The sequence below is a fragment of the Pangasianodon hypophthalmus genome, chromosome 6 (genome assembly GCF_027358585.1).
Source record: "Pangasianodon hypophthalmus isolate fPanHyp1 chromosome 6, fPanHyp1.pri, whole genome shotgun sequence".
In the NCBI taxonomy this organism is placed as follows: Eukaryota; Metazoa; Chordata; class Actinopteri; order Siluriformes; family Pangasiidae; genus Pangasianodon; species Pangasianodon hypophthalmus.
This window is the reverse complement of record NC_069715.1, coordinates 7961104-7974792: the sequence shown is the minus strand read 5'-3', so window position 1 is coordinate 7974792 and position 13689 is coordinate 7961104. Positions and strand designations below refer to the sequence as shown.

The 13689-nt window shown below is 38.0% G+C and overlaps 1 protein-coding gene across 10 annotated transcripts in view; it reads left to right on the top strand.

Annotated features, from left to right (window-relative positions):
• Positions 1–13689, top strand: part of frmd4a (FERM domain containing 4A) — a 156528-nt gene that overhangs the window by 109769 nt on the left and 33070 nt on the right. For all 10 annotated transcript variants that reach the window (XM_053235202.1, XM_026927257.3, XM_026927256.3 and 7 more), the window contains exons 3-8: positions 4169–4263; positions 5745–5837; positions 8478–8562; positions 10808–10864; positions 11286–11308; positions 13146–13229. In XM_053235202.1, the coding sequence (XP_053091177.1) occupies positions 4169–4263; positions 5745–5837; positions 8478–8562; positions 10808–10864; positions 11286–11308; positions 13146–13229 (437 nt within the window). The remainder of the gene's footprint in view (positions 1–4168; positions 4264–5744; positions 5838–8477; positions 8563–10807; positions 10865–11285; positions 11309–13145; positions 13230–13689) is intronic.

Sequence of the window (13689 nt, the reverse complement as noted above, 5' to 3'; positions counted from 1 at the left end):
CTAGCGCTAGCTGACCGGTCCAGCTCACTCTACCATATATTTGTCTTGCATTTGATACTAATACTGAACTGTAAGACAAATCGAGTCATACTGTAATTTACAGACTTATGGTCACATTATAACCTGAGAGTGATTATAATACAAACAAACAGATATTTGACTGCACACTTGTATATTTTTCATTACTTAATTTACATTAATGAGTAAACTGCAATAAATCATAAATAATAAAAACTCCGTGTGTAAAAAAAACCTTTCACTGGCACTGTATGTTGCAGATAATGTGCATACCTTTACAGTACCTGCTCATTACACAGTCATGTATTTGTGTATATTAGTCATATATCCTGTGTTTGTGACCCGAGACTGCTATAAATTGCATATAAAATAGCTTACATTGTTTTACTTCATTACACAATCATTTCATTTGTGTGTGTGTGTATAAACTGACTCACTGATTTCAGCTTATTTCTCATATATGCCCAATGCATTATGGGTCATTTGTATTATGTATTAATGGGTACTATATTATGTGGCAGTATGTCAGCACTGCACATTCCACTTCATAGGAAATACACTGATGAAGAAATTGATGTAGCCTGGGCCTTTTATTGTGTATCATTGTTATGTTAGGCGTTCCTAATTGCTATCTGATGCACAAACATCTCTGCGTTATTAAATCATAGCGTTATTAAATCACCAGATATTCTTTCTGCATGTCGCATGTGGACATGGATTACATAATACGCTCTTCAGAAGCTTGTCTCGTGTGAGATTAGAGTCAAATTCAGAGAGAGAGAGAGAGAGAGAGAGAGAGAGAGCACTCAGGCGATAATATGAGTGTGTGAACTCAGGTTTAGACATCAGCTGGGTGTCTGATAATGTGATCATCTTGCCGTGTTATGTCCTGTTTGTGTTTTGCAAAGGCATATTGTGGTATCCAGATGAAATGAAACATCGTCTTGATATATGAAGTGAAAAAGGCATTTAAAAGCAACTACAGCTCATAAACTGCATGCTGAATTATTGATCAGCTTCAACTCAAAGGCTTCATCTGGGCCGTTGATCTGCATCAAGCACAAGTAAAGAGCCACTAATGAAATAATTCATTCATGAATGAAATAAACATTAATAAGAGATGTCCCTATTTAGAAAAATTTTGCACAAAGCAGAAGTGATAGATAAATTAACCATTTGATTCCCTGTTCAGATGCAACGTGTGTAAAAAAAAAAAAACAAACAAACAAAAAAAAACCCTGTGCTAATGATACTTTTTCTCAAGCAAGCCTAAAGTTAATCCTGGGTGTATGGACTCAGGGTGTGGAATATTCATGTGAAAGTGCATGTCGTTGCATGAAGAAGTGCTCAGAACAAAAGTGTATAAAATAGGGAAAATGCTAATTTACTAGAATAATAAATATTAGGAACCTGAAAAAGGAGCTTCACTTCTGCTTACAGTGCATTTTAATTCATCTCTGTGAACTCTGTGAATCTGCAAAGTGTACAAGCATGACCTGATAAAAAATAAAGGTATTGCGATTTATTACATACGAAGGTGAGTCAGCTGAAAAACTTAAACAATGCAAAATATAAATATTATTGCAAATAGTTGTCATAAAAGTGTATAATTTTTCTAAATAATTTCCATTTCGTTCAGTGCAAGTGTTGTAGCACGTCACGAGTATGTGGATTCCTCTAGAAAAAAAAAATAAATAAATTTTAATTCATATCGTACTTTCAAGGTTTATGTTTCTCTCGCATTATTAAGTAATGCTTAAACCATGCTTACACAATGCTTCACCATTTTCTTAACGCTATAGATAGATCTATAGATAGATAGATAGATAGATAGATAGACTCCAGAGGGAAATTCACAAATTTGGAAATGTTGTGGAAAATGTATTATAAATGTGGTGAAGGATTTCGCCACATATATATATTTTTAATTATATATTGAGTTAAATTGTTGTGGAAATTGTTGTGCCACCTGGATAGTTGACAAAAAAGATGGCAAACAGCAATGAGATATTTGCTCAAGTAATATTTCAAAGAAAATTAGAACTAATGATAAAAATACAAAGGTTATCCAGGACAAGGCTGAAAACAACAGCAAAACAACAACAGCTAAGATAGTGTGGATTGAATAGGCCTGTGTTTCTGCAGTTAGCATAAAACTACATCATTAAAACTCAGTGGAAAAGTGTCTTCCTTGACTATATTGTGCTGTTTTTAGTCATTCGCTAACAGGAAATAATTCATCAGTGGTTTATAGCTATGCAACTTGATGGGAATGATATGGCTAATAGGTTACATGCGCAGAACTTTAGAAAGCACACTTTAAACATCTTTCTGCTGAACTCAGATTGATGTTCCAGACACATTTATCTACAGAACACTGATGGATGATAGTTAATACTAGTTAACAGCTAAGGCATTTGTAAAAGTTTATATTAATTTGTTACAAAATAAATAAACAGACAACAACATTAGGCTTCACCATTCAAATTACAGGAGTTATCAAGGAAATACATTACACACACACACATGCTGCCTCAAGCAATCAGTGATTGGGAGTTGTGGTTGAGTTAAAACCGCTTCCTCAGTCTGCCTCACACACACACACACACACACTACTTCAGGAAGTAAATTCTCCTATCCACATGTGCTAAAGAGCTGCGTGATACAAACATTCGCATAAAAACCATCTGAGATGTGATTTATTAGTAACTTTTTGAACATAATGAGGTAAATTCAGACCAAACCATTTTTAGCTTGTAGAGTGATGAGCAATAAATAAAGTGCTGGACTCAGAAATGCTGAGCTCAGCAGAAATTGTACGATGAGGTCATACTTCTGATGTTACTGGCTAATTTTAATGACTGAAACAGTTCTAACGACTCAACAGGACAATTGTTTGTGGAGACAGGGAGAATTATGACAGTGGATAAACTGAATGCCTCTTCCTTTTCCTCTCATTTATTTTCTTTCTTTCTCTCCAAATGTTGTAACTGTGTACTTGTTTTCCCTCTCTCTGTTATTTTTATCCTCTGCCTGTTGTGCTGGAACTCTTAAATCAGTATTTGTGTGTGTGTGTGTGTGTGTGTGTGTGTGTGTGTTTGTGAGCATGGATGTATGTACGGTGTGTGTATGTGTGAGTATGTATGTGGGTGTTTGTTGGAGTTAATGAAAAGGGGCCTGTGTGAAACAGAAACAATAATTAGGGCGTTTAAGTACAGGCCTGTGGACGGCACATGACACACAAACACACAGCAACATGACTCTGGGGTGTGTGTGTGTTTGCTGTATGTAGAGCATGAGGAGTGAACCATGTTGTAGAAAGTGTGTAAATTGTTGCACTGATTCTGCGAGTAAAGATTCATCTGGTATTGCTGAGGACACACACAAATGATTATACTGGACATATTCATGGCTGCCACACACACACACACACACACACACACACACACACAGACACACACTTTTGCAGAAACTGTAATGACAGTCGTTGTGTCTCAGAGATTTCCAGAATACATTTTTCTATAAGAGCAGCTCTGACAGAAGTCTCATCTCCGAAGCAAATTGCAGGTTTATATTATTGCTCTCGTTCTAATGTGTTTCCATAGTAACAGCTAACACACAGGGACTTCTACGATGGACGTTTCACATAATCTAAGCCTAGTAATAAACAGATTTTTAAAAATTTTTATTTATTAACAGAGAAAAATGTTGATATGGAGTTTTCAGTAAGGACATGTTTATTTAACGTATGTAAGGAGTCTCCAGTGTCAGCGCTTTGCAACAATCAGTAGTTTTTCAGACATGGAAAGTCTTCAGGACTTTAACGGTTGGATGGTTGATGACAAGCTGTTTTTTTGTGCGTGATTAATGTAATTAATTAAAGTGATATTCCAGAACATTTCATGTAACTACTGATCGAGAAAACGTATGATGTGATGTTGTTTATTTAAATTTTTAATATTCTGTGATATAAGAGGAATAAAATACTTCAGCACATGCTGTTATTGGAAAACAATCAACTTTTGGGTGGTAACAGTAACTCCGCTTTGAATTGGACCCCTCCTGTTGATTATTGTGTGTGTGTCTGTGTGTGTATGTGTATGTGTGTGCTGATCAGTTGTCATTACCATTCTCTCTTCTTGTCTTTTAGCCCAAGCTGATGGCTAAGGACCTGCTGGATCTGGTAGCGTCACACTTCAACCTGAAAGAGAAAGAGTATTTTGGAATCTCCTACACAGACGACACGTGAGTTTATCACAGACACCATTACACAACAGAAAGCTTCACATGAGTCAATAATCATGTGATATTTATAAGATGGACTCTCTCTGTCTGTCTCTCTCCCTCCTTTTCTCTTTCTGCACCACTCTCTTTCCTGTAGTCGCTTCTTTTCTTGCTCATTTCTATATTTTCTGACTCTCTGCCATTTTGTTGCTGTGTTTATACACCTACACTCAAACTCACACACATGCATCCACATAAACTCCACACACAAAAATCCTCCCACACATTTTCCACAGCCGTGTAAGAGCTCTCTATGGGACTGTGGTATTTGTAGTCTTGAAACATTTTGAATTCTAGGCAGATGACCTTTGACCTGAGCTTCACAGCCGTTTCCGAGAGAGACGCCAGACTCCAGTCGCCAGGGACATGCTAATAAACTCATGGCTGCTTCTTCTGCTACATTTCTTCTCACTGTCAAACACACACACACACACACACACACACACACGTACTGCCTCGAATTATTCTCATTCTCAGTAAGCTCTAAGTGATTCCTGTTGTAACTATGAATAAGAGTAGGCAAAATGACAAAAATAGCATTACAATTTTCCGAGACATTTCTACGATACACAATACATTTCAAGGATACACCAATTCATAAAATACACTCGTGTAGACCAGGTGGCTCAGCTGAAGTTGTTGATTCTGAAACTGAAAGTGCGCAGCATGGCAGCTCATGTCCATCAGCAAAGCCCTCCTAGATTAATGACCATTTTACCCTGGATGGAAGATGTAATATCTACAGCAGTGTCTCTGCGTCGTTTCCACCATGTCCGAAAAACAAGTCTGGATCAGACTCCAGGCTGTAAAGTAGCTGAGTGGGATTGGATAGTGACGTGCAACCTGCAGCACTGTGTGACTCATTCGCTGTGGATTTCTGATAGAATTCACTCGGCCACAGTGCACGGGTTTAATTTCAAATTTATTTAGCTTTGAAGGACACCAAAAAGAACAGCAGGAGGAATTCCTTCAGCAGGAAGTAGGAGAGGGATTTAAAAAAATATTGCGCACACCTTTACATTTCATATAAAGTGGTATCCAAGAGACAGTATTTTATTAAAGTAAAAGTAAAATAAAATAACTAGTTTTCCTGGCATAGACTTGTGCAGTTGACTGTAGAATTCGCTTCATCTTGTCTAAAATATTTTCAAACTAACAAAGTACATTCGGCTTGCTTTCTTTACCGTCTGCCTCACTGTTTTTTCCAACTAGTCGACTTCTCTACTGCGATGATTAGGGAATGTCTTAATCACCTAATCTATGCAGCCCCTAGTGCACACAAATCACATTATCTTTATTATGAAGCGATACAATCTCAAACATGTGATGACTAGGAGCATGTGAAGGGACAACACAATAGCATCTTTTAGGTCATGCCTGATAGTCTGTGTTTGCTGTGGAGGGATTTTTTAAATCCTCGGTTCTTTGCTGGTGTTTTTCAGGGGTCACTTCAGCTGGCTGCAGTTAGACAGACGTGTGCTGGAGCATGAGTTCCCCAAAAAATCCGGCCCCATCGTCCTCTACTTCTGTGTGAGGTGAGACACACACACACACACACACACACACACACACACACACTCAGGGCTCATTCACTGTAGGCATCAGACAATATAAAGTGATGTCAGAGATTGTTTTGTTTTTATGGATTTCGTGTTCTTATAAATGGGTTTAATATTAAAAAATGCCAATCAATTACATAAAATTCAACATTTTTGATACAAAGATGTTTTCAATATTTGTTAAAGTTTATAATGTGAAATTTTCTAAGTAGTGTTTTGCTGCACGCACATTACCTTAGTCTTACTGCAGGACCTGTAATTTATGTGTGTGTTGTGTGTGTTTGTTGTCAAGTATATGCAATAGAGTACTGTTTTAATTAATTGGACTTCCATGAGCAACATTTGAGATAAAAACCCTTCACACTGTGAGAGTCGGGTGGTCCACGGGGGTGTGAATGTGTGTTTGCGTGTGTGTGTTTGTGTTTTCGTCGCAGCAAATTAGCAGGGTCAGTAGCAACACACTCACACATAAACGCCTATAAAATGAGTTTGACCCCGGACTTAACCCGTCGCTGCGGGAGCCGTCAGCCAATCAGGAGCTGCTGTTTCTCTCATTAACTCCCTCATTAATCTCGCCGTCATGGCAACAGCAGCATTCCATTCAGACTGTGTTCGTAATTTAGAAATATGAGCAAATAATGTGCTAATTAGCCTTATTCAGTTTATTATTCAAACAGCCTGATGCATAGCAGTACAGTTTAACATATCATATAGCTGCTGTGTTCTCTCTTCCTTTCCTTCTTTCTTTCTTTCTTTCTTTCTTTGTTTCTGTAATTCATATCACATGACAGTGGTTCATATAAAGGAGCTCATCCTAAACATTATTGTTTCTATAGTAAAAACTTACACATGGATACGCCGCTGGTTTCAGACATGGGAAAAGTCAGGAGAAGTTTCTGGTTTCTCCGCAACATGACAATCTGCGGGTTTTTTTGTTTGTTTGTTTGTTTTTTCTTCTTCTTCTTCTTTTTCTTCTTCTTCTTCTTAACTTCAAATGGGAGAGAGAAAACAAGACACTGGTGAGGGAATAACTGTTTATAGCTGCTAGAACGTAACAGGAGCGAACTAGTCTCATGCACATATAACATTAAACATAACTATAAATGGATAGAACATACAATTCTCTAATAAATAAAATAATGTAACGTCCAAAATACTTTTGGACACGCTGTTTTTGGAAAATCATAACTTTGGTGTGGTAAGAGTAACTTGTCCTCACGTAGGGTTGCATTACACCACCACAGCGTTGATTGTTTTCCTATAACAGCACACCTACAAGTGTTTTATTCTGTATGTAAAGATTTATATATTCCAAGGAATATAGGCTTTTCAATAAAAGTGCTTCACTGTTTCACTGTTTTTTTTTTTCCCTAAAAATATCATGATAAATAATTGTGATTTCAATATTGAGTGAATTAATCACGGTTAGGATTTTAGCCTTTAGCCACCAGCCCTAGGAGCTTGTGTGTGTGTGTGTGTGTGTGTATAATCCTCCGCTCAGCTCTTGATTGGGATATTGATTGAAGGAAGCTGAAGTCTTTGATGCATGTAAAAGACTCTCTCGACCCCCTCACTCACATGTCCAATTAAACCAGCTGCCAATGCACTTTTAATTCCCTCTTACACACACACACACACACACACACTCACACACACTCTCTCTGTCTCTCTCTCTCTATCTCTCTCTCTCTCAGTGTCTCTGATAAATTGTTTCGGCTTCCTTGTTCCCTCTCCGTACTGCTGTACACTGCTACACCATTAAAGGCTTGGTGTTGCTATATGTTCTGTGTGTCTGTGTGTTAAGGGTTTCAGAAATAGTGTACTGTAATTACACTACTACACAATGTGATCTTTGCAGTTTATCAAAGCTAAAAAAAGCACAGGATTGTGTCAGGGGAGAAAAAAAATGATGCTCCTGAGCTGCTGTGAGTTACACTGGGAATCATGGAATAGTATCTCACAATAATTTACAATCAGAGCTGTCAGGTTACGATTGGTGGAATCGTATGTCTTTCCCACTCAACGAGGCTTTGTCTTTTAAGTTAGGCAAAACAACTGATGCTAGCAAGATGGTCAGATGGAGTACAGCCCACGTTATGAAATGTTCCTCCACTAGTACTTTGGAATTTCGCCCAGAGAGGATGAAATTCCGAAATCGTACATCCAGCAGATTTAAAACAATGTACTCCACAGTGAGGATTTACTGTAGCTTTTTAGTTCATACTGATAAATTATCAGTATTTACCCCGGGTTTTTATTATATCTGTATAACAACTACAATTTATGATTTAGTGGTTTAGAGGCAAGGGAACATTGAACAGAAATGTAATGCTGCTCCAGAAAGATTTTTTTTCCTAGAGAGAGAGCGAGAGAGAGAGCGAGAGAGAGAGCGAGAGAGAGAGCGAGAGAGAGAGCGAGAGAGAGAGCGCGAGAGAGAGCGAGAGAGTACTGTAGTGTTGGTCATTTCTGACCCCTGCTGGTTAATGTATGCAGATTCTCTAAACTCAGCCTGTCTGCATTTGCATGGATGATCAGCAATGGCTGGCGTTTTAAACCACAAACAAGCCTTAGCATTCCTCCATGATGCTTAATTGGTGTGTATTTCATTCTTTACAGGTTTTATATAGAGAGTATCTCTTACCTGAAGGACAATGCCACCATCGAGCTGTTCTTCCTCAATGCTAAGTCCTGCATTTATAAGGTGAGTTTTGAACTGTGTATTTACAAGGAAACATGTTCTGTTTACTGAATTTTATATTAAATACACAATTTATTTTTCTTCAGAAGTTGAATATTAGCTAATACACATTTCAGGGATTGAAACAGCTCGCCTCTGTATTTTGCTTTGGTTTGTTAATGTATGTATTTGTTTAATGCATCTTGCAGTGTCACTGTTCTGCCACTAGAGGGCAGATTACATTTTAGCCCCAGTGTAAATCCAGAAAGATTTCTTTGATAAGAGATGGCTAAGATTTCCTACAGTTTACAAAAACTTTCTTTAAAAAGCGCTTGTTGTAATTGAAATGTAAATTGTAACAGTGTTTCACTGTGTGTGTGTGTGTGTGTGTGTGTGTGTGTGTGTGTGTGTGTGTGTGAGAGAGAGAAATCAAGCACTACATATTACAGAATTATTCTCAGTGGTATAAACGTTGGACAAATTGGATTATTTCTCTGTGAATCCTATTTTACACTGGATTAATCCTGTTTTACATTGGATTAATCCCATTTTGTGTATAAATTTTGACATCCTCTTTTAATTAAACATAAACAGCTGCAATATTAATGAGTTTAGATTCATTACAAGTTCCTTATTCACAACTGTCTGTTTTGTTGCTTAGTAACTTGTTTATTCATTTTTACTTGTTTACTTATTTGTGTATGTATTTATTTTCAGTGTAAATGAGTTTATATTTAGTAGGCGACTTATCTTAATTTAGTGAAGTAGTAATGTGAAGTAATACAGGCTTGTAATAATAATATTATAAGCATATATTATGTAATAAAGTGCAATAAAAGCATTTTGTTCCTACATTGACTGAGTAACTATGCACAAAATTAATTTGAATTTATTTATATGCTCAGTAATTAATAGTTATAGTTATATTTGATTTTAATAATCTTTATTATCATTTTTACCAGAATTATCATGCTGCCTTTTTTATTGTATACTGTTTTCTGGGCTTATTTATTATCTCTAAGTTTTGATGATAAGCATTCTGCATTCAGTGCAACGGTTCTCAGTTTCACGTATCGATTCATTTCCACACCCTGAAATGCCTAGCAGCATTTTTTCCTCCGTTTCACGTATCAAAGAAAATCAGACATTGAGCTGTCACTCGCAGAATCCGGTATTCAGTCTGATGCTTTATTTAGAGCAGAATGTTTTCACAACTGCTGTCTTCACGAAGCTGAGCTCAGGAGTCGCGTCTCACAGCGCTGCTGGATTCCTCATATTGAATAGCGTCCGGTCTTTGCACACTCGGATGTCGTCCGAGGTGTATTTTGCCATGCTATGTAGAAAAGAAGTATGTATCAGCCAAGATCACTAACTTCCTTTTTACTTGAACATCCATGAGTAGTGCGAGTGCAGCACTTTCCTTATTAAACTGTAGTCATTTCTGATTTAAAAATACTGAAGAACTGGCACACGTGACCTGAAGATGGTGAGGTTAAGTCTGAGAGTATATGCAGATGTTGAAAGGAAATTGATTTTTTATTTTTTTTTTAAAGAAAATACTCTATGTATAAACAGCATTACTTTGCCAAATGATGTCTTTTGAGCTGTGATAATTTGGACATGATGCTAAACTGGTGTCTACAAGCTTCTCTTATTTGTGAGCTATGCTAGCACCTTTACTCAGGAATTCAGTGAAAATAAAATGGGGAAGGGGTTAAACAAGGGGTTAAACAGAAGAGGTACCACTTATGAGAACAAAAGCCAATGTATTACCAAGACGGCAGATAACAACTTGACTTATTTATGATATAATCTGCTGAGAAGCTAACATCAGTGAAGAAGAAACAAGACAAATGTCTGGAAATGGGAGCGATTCAGAATTCGTTCAGATTGAAATTCTTTGTCAAGGGACCAGCTCAGATATAAATTCCATACATGCAGCATCATTTCCTCCAAATCCACTGTATGTGGAATTTGTTATACGTACATCACATCCTGTGCCCCGGCACGTTCATGGCAAATGTATTGAATGACGCAGACTTGAGCATAACTAGTAAAGTTATGCTGAGTTCTCTCACACACTCTCAGTGGCATTCCTGGCATTTTTGATGTGAGATGAGGTGATTAGCACCACCTGTACTTAGTCAGCAAGAGAGTAAACACATGTAAATGCAGATGTTTAGCATCAGAAGATAACAAAAAGAGTGGAAGAGTTGAGATTATTTAGTCATTGCTAGTCTCTGACTCACACTTTCTCTTTTTTTTGAAGGAGCTCATAGATGTAGACAGTGAAGTCGTGTTTGAACTGGCCTCCTACATATTGCAGGTAATGTGTGTGTGTGTGTGTGTGTGTGTGGTTGGGGTGGTGGGGTGAAGCCTTAGTAAATAGGAAACACACTCTCTGCACATCCATGTGTGTCATAAAAACATCCATGTGTAGTTTTAGTGAAGTGTGTGTGCTTGTGTGTGCTTGTGTGTGCTTGTGTGTGTGTGTGTGTGTGTGTGTGTGTGTGTGTGCGTGTGCGTGCGTATGTGCAAGGAGAATGCAGGTGCAGTAGAACTGGTCTGTGTTTGACCTTTTACAGGATTTACACCAGATGGGAGATATTGAGTCTCCCACTGGGTCACTATAAAGTGCAGTCATCCTAATACACGCATAACACACACACACACACACACACACACGATCTGTGTTACCCTTTAACCCTGATGTGACTTTTGTCTAACTCTACATTTATCTTTTCCAGGAGGCCAAAGGAGACTTCATAAGGTAAAGCCCACATTCATACAAAAGAACAGAGCTCAAATAACACACAATTGATTCTCTGTATCACAGCATCACAGTGTGTATCAGAGTTCCACTGTGGAATAAGAGCAGACCTCACACACACACACACACACACACACACTGAGACACACAGAGAGAGAGAGAGAGAGAGAGAGAGAGAGAGAGTGAATGAACGAGGTTGGGGGTGGGAGTCCTGGGAACAGACGCTGATGAGAGGAAATGGAATGCAGAGGATAAACAGTGTTACGTTACTGACGCTGACCCCGTCTCTCTCTCTCTCTCTCTCTCTCTCTCTCTCTCTCTCTCTCTCTCTCATTCTTCCATTCTCTCTCTTCTTTTTCTTCTCTGTTTCTCCTAATCTCGTCCTCTTTTTTACAAATGCGCAGTAACACACTGACATTCACATTTATCGGTCTGATACCGATATTTAGATTTGCTAACGTGTACTGTTAATAATTTATTTGTTTTATTTAAATTGTTAGATTAATAAAACTGATTTAACAAGGAGTAAGAGGAAAAATTCAGTATGTACCTGTTACAATGGAACTTGAAACACTTCGTTCAAGTGGTTAAAGTTGAGACACTGTTTTTTTGCAGTTGGGAAATAATTGAGAAACAGGCATAAGCTAGCTAGCGTGTAGCCCATATACAGGCAAACTAAAAACACAGTGATACTGAAAACAATGTAAAACTGTCAGGAATATTAACATTTCCTAAGTTATCAACACTTCCTTACTTAGAAAAGAATATATAACTAAATGTATGCCTAGCATTGACCATGAGTTCTGCTTTTTTGAGAAACGTCACAGTTTCGCAACCAACGTAGAAGTATGGACGCTTAGCATAACTTAGCTAATTGATTGAAGCTACATATGTACTGTATCTAGCTACCGTACAGCAATTAATTCTTTTATGCAGACGATTTATAAATATATCGATAGTGGAAAAAGAGGGGGAGAAACAGCCTTTCTCTCAGACTATTCAGTTAAAATTACACTTGGCATCCACCACAACTGAACCATGGGTCGTACCCTTTTGAGAAACGTCAACATTGTGTCACAACCAATGTGGAAGTATTGGCACTGAGCATAAGCTAGCTAATGACTAAGGTTAAGTGTTTAGCTAGCTACATGTAACTGTTCAGTATGTTTATAAAGTGAAGTGAAAATAGAATGAAACAAAATGATCAGGAATATCAGTATTTCTGTCAGATATGATGGCAAGTTGCTAAGGAAAGACTTTGTAGATATAAAATAATACTGTAATTACACATAGTTTCACCCGCTAACTGAACTTCCATTAGTTCTGCTATATTCAGGAGCAGCATCTTTGCACCACAATTCATGTGGAAATAGCATTAGCTAAGTCATGACTGAGGTTAACTATTGAGCTAGCTACCCCATTTATACAGCAAAATCATATATAAATATAAAAAATATAGTAATATGGGAAAATGTTCTGTCTAGCTAGCTGTCTAGCTATCTGGCTAACTATCATGCACTTTTTTCTTTATTTCTCTGCTTTGATTTCTGTATTTCCTTCACTTTCTACTGCTTTCCTCTTTCTGCTTCATATCTGAGGGGCTTGTCTGTAGGGGAAGCATTTTGGTGCAACACTCAGCAGGAGAAACTATTGAACTGTAACACCTGTATTATTTTACCTGCAGGCTTTGTACGAAGTTATAGGCACATGTGGTGGGTCAAGCAACTTGAAGTTGAGCTTGTATCCTCTGCCTTCTTGCCTGGAGTCACTGGATTTTGCAGTGCATTGTGGGAACTGACTGCATGTACTAATGATTGGTATGTGTTTTGTTTTGCAGTAATGATGCCACACGGGCAGACCTGAAGAAACTTCCCGCTCTGCCCACACAGGTCCTCAAAGAGCACCCGTCCCTCGCTTACTGGTGAGAAACACACACACACGCGCACACACACACACACACACACACACACACACATAGAGTTTAACTGATTAGAACTGATTTGAAGGTTAATCAATATCACATGCACACACAGTGCAGCATCACGTTATTCAAATACACAGTAAAAAAAAAAAAGCTCAAACAAACTCAGTGACCCAATTTAGGTTTAGACGAGATGAATCAGAATCAGATGCAGAGGTTCTGGTGTTATTTTGAGTCATATCCACTGCTGAAAATGACAGTTCATTCCTCTGCATCTCTGTTACATCCACACAGCAGCAGATTTGTAGACAGCCTCTTTGAGCATTGCAGCTTATCTCTCTTCCTGGTATCCGGTTTCACTCCCAGCATCTGCATGCTGTTTGGTCTCGCTGTGGAATTTAACCGGGCTGACAGCCATGTTCTCACGATCCTCCTGCCACGAAACTGTCATTTCTAACCC